General features: G+C 39.5%; 1 protein-coding gene across 1 annotated transcript in view; it reads right to left on the bottom strand.

Annotated features, from left to right (window-relative positions):
- Positions 1-543: 543 nt before the first annotated feature.
- The window catches only part of dner (delta/notch-like EGF repeat containing), a 72,102-nt gene continuing 58,658 nt past the window's right edge, over positions 544-13,987 (bottom strand). The window contains exons 7-13 of the mRNA XM_055028815.1: positions 13,677-13,790; positions 10,049-10,282; positions 6,403-6,525; positions 6,204-6,317; positions 3,978-4,109; positions 3,645-3,891; positions 544-2,907 (exon numbers count right to left, since the gene is read on the bottom strand). Of these exons, the coding sequence (XP_054884790.1) occupies positions 2,796-2,907; positions 3,645-3,891; positions 3,978-4,109; positions 6,204-6,317; positions 6,403-6,525; positions 10,049-10,282; positions 13,677-13,790 (1,076 nt within the window). The 3' untranslated portion in view covers positions 544-2,795. The remainder of the gene's footprint in view (positions 2,908-3,644; positions 3,892-3,977; positions 4,110-6,203; positions 6,318-6,402; positions 6,526-10,048; positions 10,283-13,676; positions 13,791-13,987) is intronic.

Below are 13,987 nucleotides of genomic sequence, written 5' to 3'. Positions count from 1 at the left end.
ATAGGGGTGGATATCATGTAAAAAAATAAAAGTAATAAAAAGGGTTACTGAAAAAATGTTTAAGCTAAATACAGTACAAAGGGTCACTGGGTATTTCTTCTGATGTAGAAATCTGGTGCAGGAACCTGTACAGCTGACCGTGCTTAAAGCCAAACAGTCTAACGCTCTGCGGCATTCAGAGGGCAAAGGTCAAGCGCAGCTCTCTAAAACAGACCATAAGTAAAGGTGAGAGCGAGAAACATCTGTTCCACCTAGAACGAGTTTCTATGTGTCTCCGTACAAAAAAATACCTGGGTGTGCACAGAGACACGACAGTCACAGTCTGTATTTAGCCATGTTTACACGCGGGAACATCTGGATGAGGCCTGGGGTCAGCCAGTGTGTTCCCATCACTGACACTCCATAAAAGGCCTTTCCCATGGCTCGCCCTCCAGTTTGATGGCTTCAGCTCTGGAGTAAGAAAAAGAATGCTGGGGAGTAACGCGGAATGCATTCTAGTTCCACACATGCAATCAAATTAAATTCACTCGGGACACAATGAGATCAGATTTTGAGCACTTTATTGTTTACATAAGTCAACATAGATAATAGGTAATCATGTCTTAAGTGTGTCTGAAATGAGAAAAATAAATAGTGAGACTTGCTGCACTCGGTAGCACGCTGTCCGACCGTGAGGGGAATGACACAGCTGCACAGACAGAAAGTTGTCCACTGGCAGAAACACACAAGCACAATCAGTGTATTCTAGAAGAGATACCGTCATTTTCAACCTCCTCTTTCTCTTTTCTGTGCTCACCAGTGGTTTTAGAGAGCCCGATCTCATAAAGAAACATACATACAGAAACTATTCAGCACTGCCGGTATGAGAGGTGAATTTGTACACTGGGATGGTTACACTGTGTGAAACCATTTATTTTTCTGTGCAGTGAGAAATATATCCACCTATTATCCTATATATCACTGAAATACATAGAGTAGGTTTGTAGGGTAGTTCTAGTAGACCCATTTAATTTACTATTCATACACCACTGAAAAACTTGTATAGAACAGGACGAATATAAAAAGAAAACCCTGTGACTAGTATTTTATACACGTTCAGATTTTGTCAACTAACCATAGCATACCTAAAGAAAACATTTGGCACAGTCTCGACAGAGAATAATACGTCTGCATTTACAGAGCCATCCACAGTTATTGGCACTCCTCTTAAAGATGTCAGAAAGCCTTAAAGCATATTTATTTTTTATTGCAGTAGCGTAATTCAATACTGAAAGATTAAAAATTGGAAAGCCAGGATAACATGTCATTCAGGTGTAGGAGACATGGGTAGACCTTTATAAGTAAGAAATGGTAAACAGATAACACTTGGTAAAGCTAGCCCATTATTAATCGGAGTAATAATTTAAAAGTTTAAAACTACTGGGACTTGAGGACTTTATATGCCACCTGAAACAGTGAGCAGAATGATACGGGATGAAAAAAAAATATCTATTCCTCCCTGATAGAGAAATGTTGCAAAGATTAGCATCTCTTGGTCCCCTGGTTTCCATGATAACTATTTAACACAATTTGAATGCTTATTGGTTGTTTGAGAGGGATGACAGTAAAACCTTTTTTCTGGGTAACCGCCACAAACTAACATGTGGGAAATGACTTGAACTGGAATAGTTTGCTTTGAACAGATTAGATGAAGGATTATCATACCTCTATAAAGATAAGGAAAAAAAAGACATATGGAAACATCCCTCATGTCCATCCCTGAATGGTGGCGGCTCTACGCCTCTTTCTCTTCCAAAGACTTTATAGGTGAACGTGGCATTTTGGACTATGTAAAATAAGAGATTTAAATAAAAATGTGGGCCTGGAAAAGTTAAGTCAGGTCACAGCTGAATTTTTCAACTGCAAAATAATCCAAAACGTAAAGCCACATCAACCCAAAAAGGGTTTACCAGACACAAAACCCACCTTCAAACATAAATCCCATAGAAAAACTATGGTGAAGTGAGGAAGAGAGGGCATGGCAGAAGACCTAACACTCTATGCAATCTAGAGAAAACTTGCAGAGTAATTCCCAAAGTTAAATCTTTTTCTGTGCTTCAACCTTGTGAAACCTTATAGATTAAACTGTGTTCTCTGGAAAAAAGGAGAATTTGAAAAGTTTCAGCACAAAATGGAACAAAACATAAACTTTCAATGTGCAATAAAACATGAATTCCTTTTAAGGCATTGAGTAAACATTTAATGGTGGTGCAAATAACTGTGGGAGGCTGCATAAAAATCAGAGCAACAACCAGTTACAAAGGTTTTAAAAATGCTGAAAGGAGAACATCAAATTTAATCATGCACAAAGTAAGGCAACCTACTGCAGGTGTTTACATTTTTTGATACTGAAAAGAAATTGAAGTGCGCCTAATTCTAAAATACTTCAAAGGACTGTTGTCGATGCTGCCTACTGCATTCATTTGTTGGACCTCTCCTACAGATCGTCTGGTTCAGACTAAAGTCAACTATTTATTGTGTAGTAGGGGTTACTGCAAATGCTGCTCAGCATCTGTAACTTAAAAGTATTGCAAAGTATGCTACTACAAAGCCTTATCCTCAGGAAAATAGATATGGTATCAAACTCCAGATTTGCTTCTTTTCAGCTACACCGTGTTTCTTTTATTTCTTTACATTCAAATGTGATTTTGCTGTTATGTTGGTTTTAAGAAATACTTTCATTCTAATAGACATGTGAGTTTGTATCTGTGTATGGTCTATACATACGGCTTGCTATGGTTTGAGTGTGCGGACTTTTACAAATCCTTTGTCTTAATGAGGGTAACAAGAGGTTTGTCATCTGGGCTGTAGTCCTCGTAGGCGATGGGGGTGGCATCATACATGGCAGGTCGAGACTTCTTTCCAAATCTAATGAGAAAGCATCAATTGGTTAGAGGTTAGAGAACATGGTGGCAAGAAAGGTTTGACTGACAAACAGTTTGTGTGTAATTCACTGATTAAGGTTTTGTGAGTAAGACAAATATTAGTAATTGTTGAAAGTGTCCAAAAGAAAACTTGTCTTCGAAATTGAAGTTTGACACCTTCTACGGGTTTTAGTATTTTGTTTATGGGGAGAATTGAACAATCTTCAAACACATTTATGAGGTCAGACAGTGATGTTGGACGAGAAACCAGGCTCACAGTCACCACCCCAAATTTTCCCAGAGATCTTCTGTTGGTTTATGATCACAGCTCTGTGTAAACCAGACTCACCTGTTCATGTCCTAATGGATTTTCCTTCATGCGTAAGTATTCAGGCACATTTTGTATGCTTTGTAAGTTATGATCTTGAATGCGAGAACGTCTAAAACCTTGTCCTAATCAGCACATTTCTTTGACAGTGAATATGCTATTTTTAAACCAGCTCATCATGACATCATGTTTTTTCTAAATGATCAACAGTTTGAAGTGAGAGGATTAATTAAAAAAAACATTCTTCTGAAATTAGTCAGGTACTGAAATAAAAGAGGTACTCATTCTCATAAGTAATCAGTACCATTTAAATAAACCAATTACAAAAGGCAAAAGTCACATAAAATCTGGACCTGGATTTGATTTAACCCTTTTAACTCTCCCTCATGTTAGTGACTGTAGTTTCTTCACACCTGGCATGGCGGATGGAGGCGATAGCGTTGCTGAACTCGCTGTCAATGCTCCGGCAGTTGTAGAACTCCTGGTATGCGTGGCGCGATGATCCCTGGTACTCGATGCGGCTGATGCGGCAGATGCCCACTATGAGGATGATGAGCATGAGGACGAAGGCCACACAGAGCGCTCCGATGATGATGTACAGCGAGTGGCGAGGCATGTTGGTCAGGGTGTCCTCAGTGTGCGCTGGTTTCCACTGCAGGTCTGAAGCACACAGAGAAAGGTCCTCAAGTCTCTGCATGAAGTTTTGATTGATAGCTTAAAAGACTTTCTTTGACAAGCCGACTTACGGATTTCACAGCTGGGGCCAACCCACCCAAGCGGGCAGTGGCAGGTGTATCCGTTTGATTGGTCGATGCAGGTGCCTCCGTGGTGACAAGGGTTGCTCTCGCACTCATTGATGTCAACCTCGCATTCCTCCCCTGAACAGACAGTTAAGGTTACAGACAGAAGTGAGAGGCACAATATAACCACGAAGGGAAGGTGGATGTTAAGTTCCTGCCCTGCCTACCAATATTCATTGTCTTCCAGACATTTTCTCTTTTCTCAGTCTTGAAAGGATTAATTGCTCTATTTGAAATGACAGTAAAATATTTTTGGCCATCTGAATATGTGGAGCAAGTTCAGTGGTTTACAGAATGATCGGGTTTGAAAAACAGCCTTCCCACTGACTCTCTAGACACCAAAAAACCCAGTTAAAACCATTAACTGGTAATTAATGGTTTTAATTACAAAGAGTGGAGTAAGTTACTCAGAGTTCTCTGATGACCTCACCTGACAGAAAAACACCACTGGGATCATAATACAAGGACTGTACTTACTGACAAAACTAAAACAAGTGCATCCCACTACCTGTCAGAATATTCACAATCCTCCACACACCTGATGTTTATAGTGAACTGTTCAGTCATCCATACTCAGAGTAGAGCTGCTGCTTCTCCACACCAAGAGGAGCCAATTAATGTGGCTCAGGAGTCTCATTAGGAGACCCAGAGTAAGACCCAGAAGATGCCTGATGGCCTTGATATTCCCCTGGAGAACCCGACCCAAGTAGCTGGGAAGAGGGACGTCCGCTTAGATTATGCAGAAAATAGATTGATGCATTGATTGATCCTTAATGACAATCAATGAATGAAGTTTATTTGTATAGCACAGTTTAGCAGCAAGGGAACTCAAAGTGCTTCACATAACAAAAAGCACACAAATACAAAGTCATAAAAGATGCCATGCAGTCACAATTGCGAACATCAGTAACAAACATTACATTTTGATGAGTGCAATCAATATGTATGAAATATCTTGTTTGACTTTTCATTTATTGTGGTTCAAAGCACAAACAGCTCAGTTTATGCTGTTCTTCCTGAAGGGTTTTTCCTTTTAGTCTCTTGTCAGATTCGAAGTGCGAGACTTTTTTTTCCGGCTGAGCTCCCAGCGAGCTCCAGGGTGAACTGTTTGGTGAGGTGAACGCAACCACTCCACTGTTTTGAAGAAAAGTTTTCTAGAATTTCTAGAACCAGTATTTATCTTGACATTAACCTCCACTTGCTGAATCATCATTTGCACTGGCTGAAATCTCTGTACAATGCAGAGTGGTCATTGTTTTGAGTCATTAATAGAGTTGAACCTGGGTTGATCTTGGTATTTCTCTCGCCCGAGTATAAATCTATTTCTACCGATTGAAGTCTTTGTTTGATACTGCTGATGTCCCCAGTGTCAGCCAAAGGCATCTTGCGCTGGTTCAGCTTGGGAATGGAAAACATAGAGTAATGTAAAAAATCCCATGTTTCTTAGATCTGGGTATATGAAAACTGGGTATGTAAAATAACTTTAACAGGCAAAGGCATCAGCAAATGATGAGACGAGAGAGAACAGGATAAGCTGTATCCAAAATGGATTGTAGATTCAGTCAGTATTTAAAATCCATTTGATGGTCAATTGTGGTTTATTAACTCCTATACTTGTCATTTACAGTCTAATCTATAAACTTATAGATTTGAGTTCATTGTGTAATCTAATTAAACTGGTGTGGATTTTTGTTCTTTTAAGTTTGATTTTTTTTTTTTTTATTTAGTCTTTTTATTTTTCTTTCAATAATATGGTTAGATCACTGAGTTTATTTATTTTTTTTTAAATCTGAAGTAAAAAGATTTTAGCCATTGCATTTCTTCGGATGATTTTGGCTATTTTACATCTCCTTGGAGTTTTCAATTCCCCTGTGGTTTACACTTATGTCTTTAACATTTTTTATCTGCATTTCATTTAATGTAATATACTATTTATCTTATGTTATAAATTTGCTTTTTCTGTTCAGTTTGATTTCTATTTTATTTATGCTGTAAAGTGAATGTGAATGTCCCTACATACCTTTAACTTGATGCTGTGACACCTGGATTTCAGGATGTTTACATTCTTTTTTTATTCTATTCTATTCACTATATTCTGTATCTGCACTCTTTTCCCAAAATCCATAGGCCTCATAAAGTCATTCTGAACCCATCCAGGACATTACTGCGTACCTACAAATCCGGATGGACACGCACAGGAAGCATTAAGTCCACTACTCTCACATCGAGCTCCGTTCTGGCAGCGAACATTCATGCAGGGATCCTTGTAGATTTCGCAATGCTTTCCTGCAAATACACACAGAAAGTGAACTTGCACCAAGTCATCATGCAGGTTGTGAAAGTGCAGAAGTTGATGTATGGGTGTATGTACCTTCAAACTGTGGTGTACAGACACACTCGTAGGCATTAATGAGATCCCTGCAGGTGGCGTAGTTCTGGCAGGGCGCAGACAGACACTCGTTGTACTCCTCCTCACAGTACAAGCCATGGTAGCCTGGAAAAGGCATCCAGTGGCGTTACAGATCATATAATACAGCCATGTTGATATTTTTTCCAGAGGAGAATATGAGAAGTGCAAATTCTTTTTTGCTACATTGAGAAGTTTTGTAAATGAATCTTGTTAGCAGCTGCAAAGTGTAAAAGCAGCTTGTCTACTGTCATTTACAATTCGCACCAGGAGCTTCCCAGAAGTGTCAAAGCATTCAGCTGCAGGAGAAAACACCTCGTGGCGCCACATTAGCAGCCTTTCTCCTTCATGATTCGTTTGCCTCAAGACTATTGTTCTTTATTCAGTCTAGCCATGACACCATTGATGACTTTATTAGCCCTGTAGACAGCAGGCACGAGGCAAATTATTCTGCCACACAGTTTGATCAGGATTGAGGCGACAGGACATGCATCGCAGTTATATATGCAGTTCACCGTATATCCATAGGATGGCAGTTATGTGCTGAGGCACTATGAGGCTGCAACAGCTACAAACAGCAAATGAAAACAATCAAAGCATATAATGTTTATTGTTTTAATATCAAAAAGTGTGACATGAGCAAAGCCTATTGTTCTCAGACACAGCTGAGTGTGTTTTTTTGTTTGGATGTGTTAGAAAAGTGGAAAGAATTATTCAAATCTGTGGAAAGTAAGAAAAAAGGAGAAAGAAAACTGTGATGTATATAGTTCTTTGCAAAAGTATTCATATCTCTGCAACATTTCAACATTTTAACACTGTCATGTTACAGCTAAGAACTGTAATTTGGTGGAATTTCATGAGAACTACAACAAAGAAACACATTCACTGCCTGGCCAAAAAAAGTAGTTGCAGCCACGTTTAATTTTCACTGTGGCATTGTCTCAATAAGCTTCTCTAGTGTCAAAAGATTTATTTCCATCCAGTGTTGCATTAATTTTTCACCGAGATCTTTTATTGATGGTGGCAGAGTCCGACCACTCTGCAAAATCAACTCATAGTTGGACTTTGACCGAGTCAAAGTTCAGATGTAAACCCAGTGGAGAATCTGCAAAGCTTTTAAAGACATATAGACTTATAGCCATAATTATATTGAAAGTTGGTTCTTCAAATCCACACTCCAAATTTCAGACTTATATTAAAAGAACAAAACAAAAAAAACCTCATATTTCCAACTACTTGAGATCTTTACATTGTTTTGTATTGGTCTATGGCATAAAATTCCCTAGAACTAAGTTCACATTTTTATTTGCAGCATGACAAAATTAAATAGTTCAAGGTTCTTTTGCATTGCACTGTAGCAACCTATTTCCATCATGTCCCGTTCCTCAACTGTGTCCCATTGTCTGTGAAGGTTCAGCGATCTCTCCTTGGGCCCCGACTAATGTGTGTTTGAGGGAAGGAAGAGACACAGACTTAATGAGAAGCACAGCTAGAGCCTCTCGGGTCTCCTCTGTGAAATGCCAGTGAAATGTCAAGTGCCTTTCCAGGACGCGGTCTGTTGTCTGTGAGCAGGCTGATGGTTGCAGCAGCCTCTCGTGTCGACTGGATTACATGAACTGGAAGAAGGCTCCTTCTACATTATCAGCTCCCCGGCAGCTCTCTCTCAAACAACCAAATTAGCAGAACTCCACACACACGACGGCTCGCAGACGGACACACTCGCATTCTCACACACCAGCTGATGTTCTTGTGAGCTGGAGAGACAATTGTACCTCATGTTGTGTGTGTTCATTGGAGAGACGGGGACGATAATTACAGACCATCAATTTCTCCAGTCTCATTAAAGAGGCCCCTGATTGGACGGCAGCATCTTCACATGCCTTGTGCGTACGCACGCACAAGGACACACATATAAAGTCAGGCACCTCACCATGGCAACCAGACAAAAGAGGATGAGAGGGAAATGAGGTGAGGTAAACAGAGGGAAGACGAAGACGAGAAAAGACAAAGGGACAATCGGAACAGAAAAATTAAGGAATGGAAAAATGAAACAAAAAAATGAATCATAGAGGGGAGACATCAGAACAATTGGGAAGCAGCAGATGGAAAGATCCTGATATGCTGAATTTAAATGAATCATTCAAAGCTTTTTTGGGTTTTTTTTTGTTTTTAATGGAAATGGAAACAATCCACATTGCCAGGATAATTACCAAAACATCTAAAGGACAACTGTCAGTCTAATTTATCATACATTACCACTACTTGTACACCGTACATTTGTACATTCAGCCATAGAATCAACAAAAGAAGCATCTGTATTTCTGATGAGTGTAAGGGAAAGTCTGACTGCTGTATACACTCCACTGACAGCTTGTACAAACCAAGAGCACTCAGGGCAAAGTGTCAAATTATGTTTATAGGCCACTGAGAAAGCCATCCATCTCGCCGTCCCGGCAAGGTAATTGCAAGACGGTGGATAATGATAAGTCATCATTCCGCCCAATTTATTTGATCACAGAGGCATCGGCTTCACAAATCATGCCAGCTGAAAATACCTCATCTCTGAGCTGGGCAGTATTTCCTTCTACCAAGGCTGAGCCGCTGCTACCAACCAACATCTTTTCAGATACAGTAACCCTTTATGAGCTGTTTTAGGCTATATTTAGTTTATGCTATATCATACTCATGCTACGAATATGGAGACCAAGATTGAGACCAAACTAAAGATTTAGAATGTATTGTGAATAAGAAGATGGATTTCTGAAAGAAAGTGTCAAGAATTACTTTGAAACCAAGTTACAAAAAAATAAGCTAGTAGCAATAAGATATTAAAAATAAGTAAGTTGGAGAAACTACATAAATATTTCAATTTTTTAATCGTCAATATCAAACTTTGAGAACAATAATGGTGATATTATGTTTACAAAGCTGCATTTCAAGGGTCTTGCACAGCTTCATATGACAACTTTATAATGCCTATTTTGTAGGTTTTTGAATAATAATAAAATGTAATATTCAGAACAGTTCATTTAACCTTTTCCATGGACAACATCTGGTCAAAATCCTTTTAGTTTTAGAAATAACCCAAATACTTCAAACCAGGTTCAAACTTAGAAGTAAAGTCCCTGCTGTTTTGTTTAGTTTGGTCATGCAAAATTTATGAAATATTTTGGAGGTGTTTTGCATTTCTTAAATTTGTTTTAGCTAGAAATTAAGCCATAATTTGCCTCCAAACACTGCTGCTGCATGTTCTCGCTAGTTTTTATTCAGCTTAAGCATAAAAATGACAGTTGTTTGAAAATGTCTCATCTTTCAGCGTTGAAAGTGTGCAGCTTAACTGGTGAAAATGTGGATGTAATTGTGACACTAAAAGCTTTGTACTGTAACAAATAAGGAAAAAAAATTGTGTGACACACCAACGTCACGACCAACATTCACTTTGAGATGTAAGGTGTTGAAGGATTAAATAAAATTTGCAAAGTCACACATATTCACTTTCGTAACTTAGATCAGGGTCTTCATTTATCAATATTGTGTCACCTTTGAGTTTAGGTGATTATGCTTACAGCTCAATGGCATCTTTATGTTGATGTTCATCTGTGCAGCTTACCTGGAACACACAGACACCTGTAGCTGTTGGCCACGCTGCGGCACACACCGTGGGCGCAGGGGTTCAGGGCACAGAAGTCCACCAGTTGGGCACATGTCGGACCGGTGAAACCTGCTGTGCAGCTGCAGCCGAATCCCAGAGGTCCGGGGCCCTGGCCGTAGCATGTGCCGTTGTTATGACACGGACTAGAGCCACACGGATCCACCTTCTGCTCGCATGTCGCTCCTTGGTACCCTGTGAGATGTTAGATGGGTGAAAGAAAGACACAAGTGGTTTCTTGTGCGCAGCTGAAAGATTGCTCAACTCCTCGCAAAACAGAACTAGCAGGGCTGATGCTATGAGCTTAGAGATGCCTAATCTTTTAGCTGATCATTTAAAGCAGAAGTCTCCAACCGTAATCTTAGTACATGTTGAAACTAAACCAAATTAATAGCATTTTTATGATGGGATTCTTGCAAAACAGAACATAAAGAGACAGTTCAGTGGCTCCATATTATTCTGTGTTTGTTTCTAAGCATCATAAACTTAACATAACAGAAAGCCTCATAAAACTGGCTAAGTGGTGGCCTGAAAGACAAAAATTGGCTTTTTGGAAGCAACATAAAAATAAAAAAAAATGGGTTGATTTTAAATATTTGCACGGTTCAGTATTTTCAGCACAGCCAACATAATGACAGGACAGAGTTTTAGCTAATGTCTCCATCATCTTGTGCATGATATGTTTTATGGCATTAAACTGCTCTCATGTGTTTTTCCACTGAAACCAGTTATTAATTTCTAAAGGCTCCAATACTTTGCTGCACATAAATGCACAGTGTGTGCAGCTGAGTTTTGACGAAGCATAAAGCACTGAAAGAACATTTAACACAGTTTGATTAAAGTCTCATCTCTGTTCAAATTTGTAAGGCTCATTACTCTGATTTCTGCTGTTACCATTTTGGTTTTCACCATTTTGAAACGTCTAATTTTTGAAATTATATTCTTATGTAACTTATGATCCTGTTTAAAATATAATCTCCAAACAAATACTTTCATTCATATCCACTAAGTCAACAATGTGTTTTTTGTTTTTTTAAATCACCCATGCTCTTTAGTTTCTCATCGAAACAGACTCCTGATTATGAGTCTATTTGTTGGAGAGGGTCTTATGTGAAGACCCCTTCTCTCATTTTGATAAAATCTGCAGACCTTTTCTCATCGTCATCCGAGTCACCTCTTCTCTGCTTCTAAAAATAACCTCTCCTTCTCGCTTCTCCTCCTTATCTGTTTTCACCTCTGTTTCAGGAGCCGCCACTGTAGTGCAGAAATGGAAGCGCTCAAACAGTGTGATGGAGTGTGTGTGGGGATTCTCTGATTCAAAGAAACACAGCTGTAAATCCCCTTTGCTGAGTGCAGAGACCATGCTCCATTGAGCTAATGAAGAGATTTATCACAGGCATCCATTGATCCGCATCACGATATTTCACTTTGTGTGGAGAACGTTTGTCATTAAGGCTGTCTTTTTTTTCTCCAAATGTCAATGACAAGATTCTACTTTATATCCTCCCTCTGTGATGCCTAATAATGAATTAATAGGTTGCCCACCAGGGTTTGTTCTCTTGGTTTGCTTTGAGCATTTCTGCTCTGAACTACTGCTAATCAGGCAAAAACAAAAAAAAAAGCTTTTTTTTCTTCTCAGCCTGACACACACATTCACATGCACCCCCCTCCACCCCACACACACACACACCCGATAGCACCCAGTTAACAGAAGGAAACCTATTTATTCTTGCTTCTGGCTCTAAAACCTACCACAATGTTGCTTTTTAAATTTAGCCATGCAGCTCACTCCTCAGAATATCTGTTTCTGATTTCATGCAAACTACTAATACAGTTTAATGGAAAAGGTGGCTGATAAGAATGCTGTGGAGCCCGCTGAGTTTTAAATAAAAACGACAATTAAGAAGGCTAATCATTTACTACCCTTGAACTGGTGGTCTCGGTATAACTGCTGAACAAGTCAAAGGGCTGCACACATCACAGTGGAACAGCCACATGTTTCAGATGTATCTGTAGTGCACATCTGATTTAGGCTGTGAACATGATAGTTTTTGAATTTGTGCAGCAGACAAAAGTATTTAGTTGACTCTCCCTAAATTAAAAAGAATAGAAGGGAGAGGTGATATTATTGCGACATGTTCAGACCTGAACTGTCCGAGTAGAACAGAAAATGGCCCGCACCATGAATGCTACAAACATGTAGCGCTGTCCATGGTACTTAAAGCTGCAAGCCAATTTGTGTGGATCGTCTGCCAGACATCACCATCTACGTACAACAACCCTTTGAGGAATCTGTTGTTTTTATTTATCAGAAAAAACAAACAAAAAAAAAACATATTTTCTGAAGCTTTTATTGGCAGTGACAGTTGTAATTTTCCTTGGTGTCTCTTCAGCTTTTACTGCCAGGAGTTATAAAAAATCTGTGTTTGTTTATGGTAAAAAAAAAAAAACAGATCTTTTTTTTAAAAAAAGAATGAAAATATGAACGCTGTGGGGCGATTCAACTGCAGGAGATAAAAATGTGGCTCCTGCTGGCATCGCTGGTAAAGTGATCACAGAGCTGATGCATCTCTGATGACAGCTATTATGGAGGTTGCATGACTTTATTGCTCATGTGTGTGTGCATGTGTGGGCGTGTCCCCTGTTGGTAGAGTGGCTATGTATGCATGTGTGTGTGTGTGCGTGTGTGCGTGTGTGTGTGTGCAGAAACACTGAAGCACAGGCTTTGGAGGAGAACAGTCATACTGGCACCGATGGAAAACATTTCAACATTCATTTATTTGGCTGAAGGTCCATATATTTTTCCACTAGTGGATGACAAAAGCATTTAATTCTCTTGGGTTTTATTATTTTTCTTACTAACTTGTTTTCTAGCAAAGTCATATTTTCTTTAAAAAAACAAAAAAAACCTTACAGAGATCTGGCATTGCTATCGCTGCTTCTTTTATCCCAGCAGAGTAGATTCACAAACAGTGGATCAGAGCTTCTCTACCTCATTGGGGACACTGGTTTCTGGCTGCTTTAGTCCAATAACACGGCCATGTGTTCCAGCGCAGCCAGCACAATGCTGCACTGACTACTGGGAATTTCAACTTATACAGCTTGTCCAATGATGGCACTTTTCCACTCTGCTGTTTCTTATTTATGTGCCTCCAGCCATTGTGATCTGCTGCATTTTCATACGAACACAGTCACATGCACATGGCTGAAACTAATTGCAAACCCATGTGCTCTAGTTGAGGGTGGCGGGATGCATAAGTTTTGCGGTCACAGATTTCCCCAGAGTGGCTGATGCAGGTCGCTCAGCCTAAGAAGACTAATTAGAAAGGAGGAGGAAGGTTTAAATTAAGCATTGGAGTGGCATAGATACTCTAAAACATGCAGCAGATACTCAACCTGGCAAAAATACAGATGCTGTTTTAGAATGCACAAACATGCAGCATCTGGACACCTTTTCCTGCTTAACTGTTAAAAAAGATTCATATCGAAGCCCACAAACTGCATTTTTCTGGCAAAGACTCTAATGCTTCCCAGTTTATTTACTTCACACCCACACCAAACATCAGTAGGAGAATAATTAGCTTCTTACCATCGGGACAGTAGCACCTGGGTCCAGCCAAGCTGCTGAAGCAGGTGGCTCCATTCTTACAAGGCTGAGAGAGGCAGTGGTCAACCAGCATTTGGCAGCGCTCGCCTTCATAACCTGGCAAACAGAAGCAGTCTCACAAGATTGCTTGATGTTTTTAAGCAAAAACCATGACTGACTTTATTTTGTTTTGTTTATTTATTGGATGATATTGTTGGTGTTTGAAGGTCACCAATATCATCCAATGTTTTTCTATTGATTTGACCTCCTGTCTCACAAAAATCCAATTTATGATGGTACAGTTAGTTATTTGT

Source organism: Poeciliopsis prolifica, unplaced genomic scaffold, assembly GCF_027474105.1.
Source record: "Poeciliopsis prolifica strain line A6 unplaced genomic scaffold, Auburn_PproV2 SCAFFOLD004, whole genome shotgun sequence".
NCBI classification, from domain to species: Eukaryota; Metazoa; Chordata; class Actinopteri; order Cyprinodontiformes; family Poeciliidae; genus Poeciliopsis; species Poeciliopsis prolifica.
This window is presented reverse-complemented; position numbering and strand designations above follow the sequence as displayed.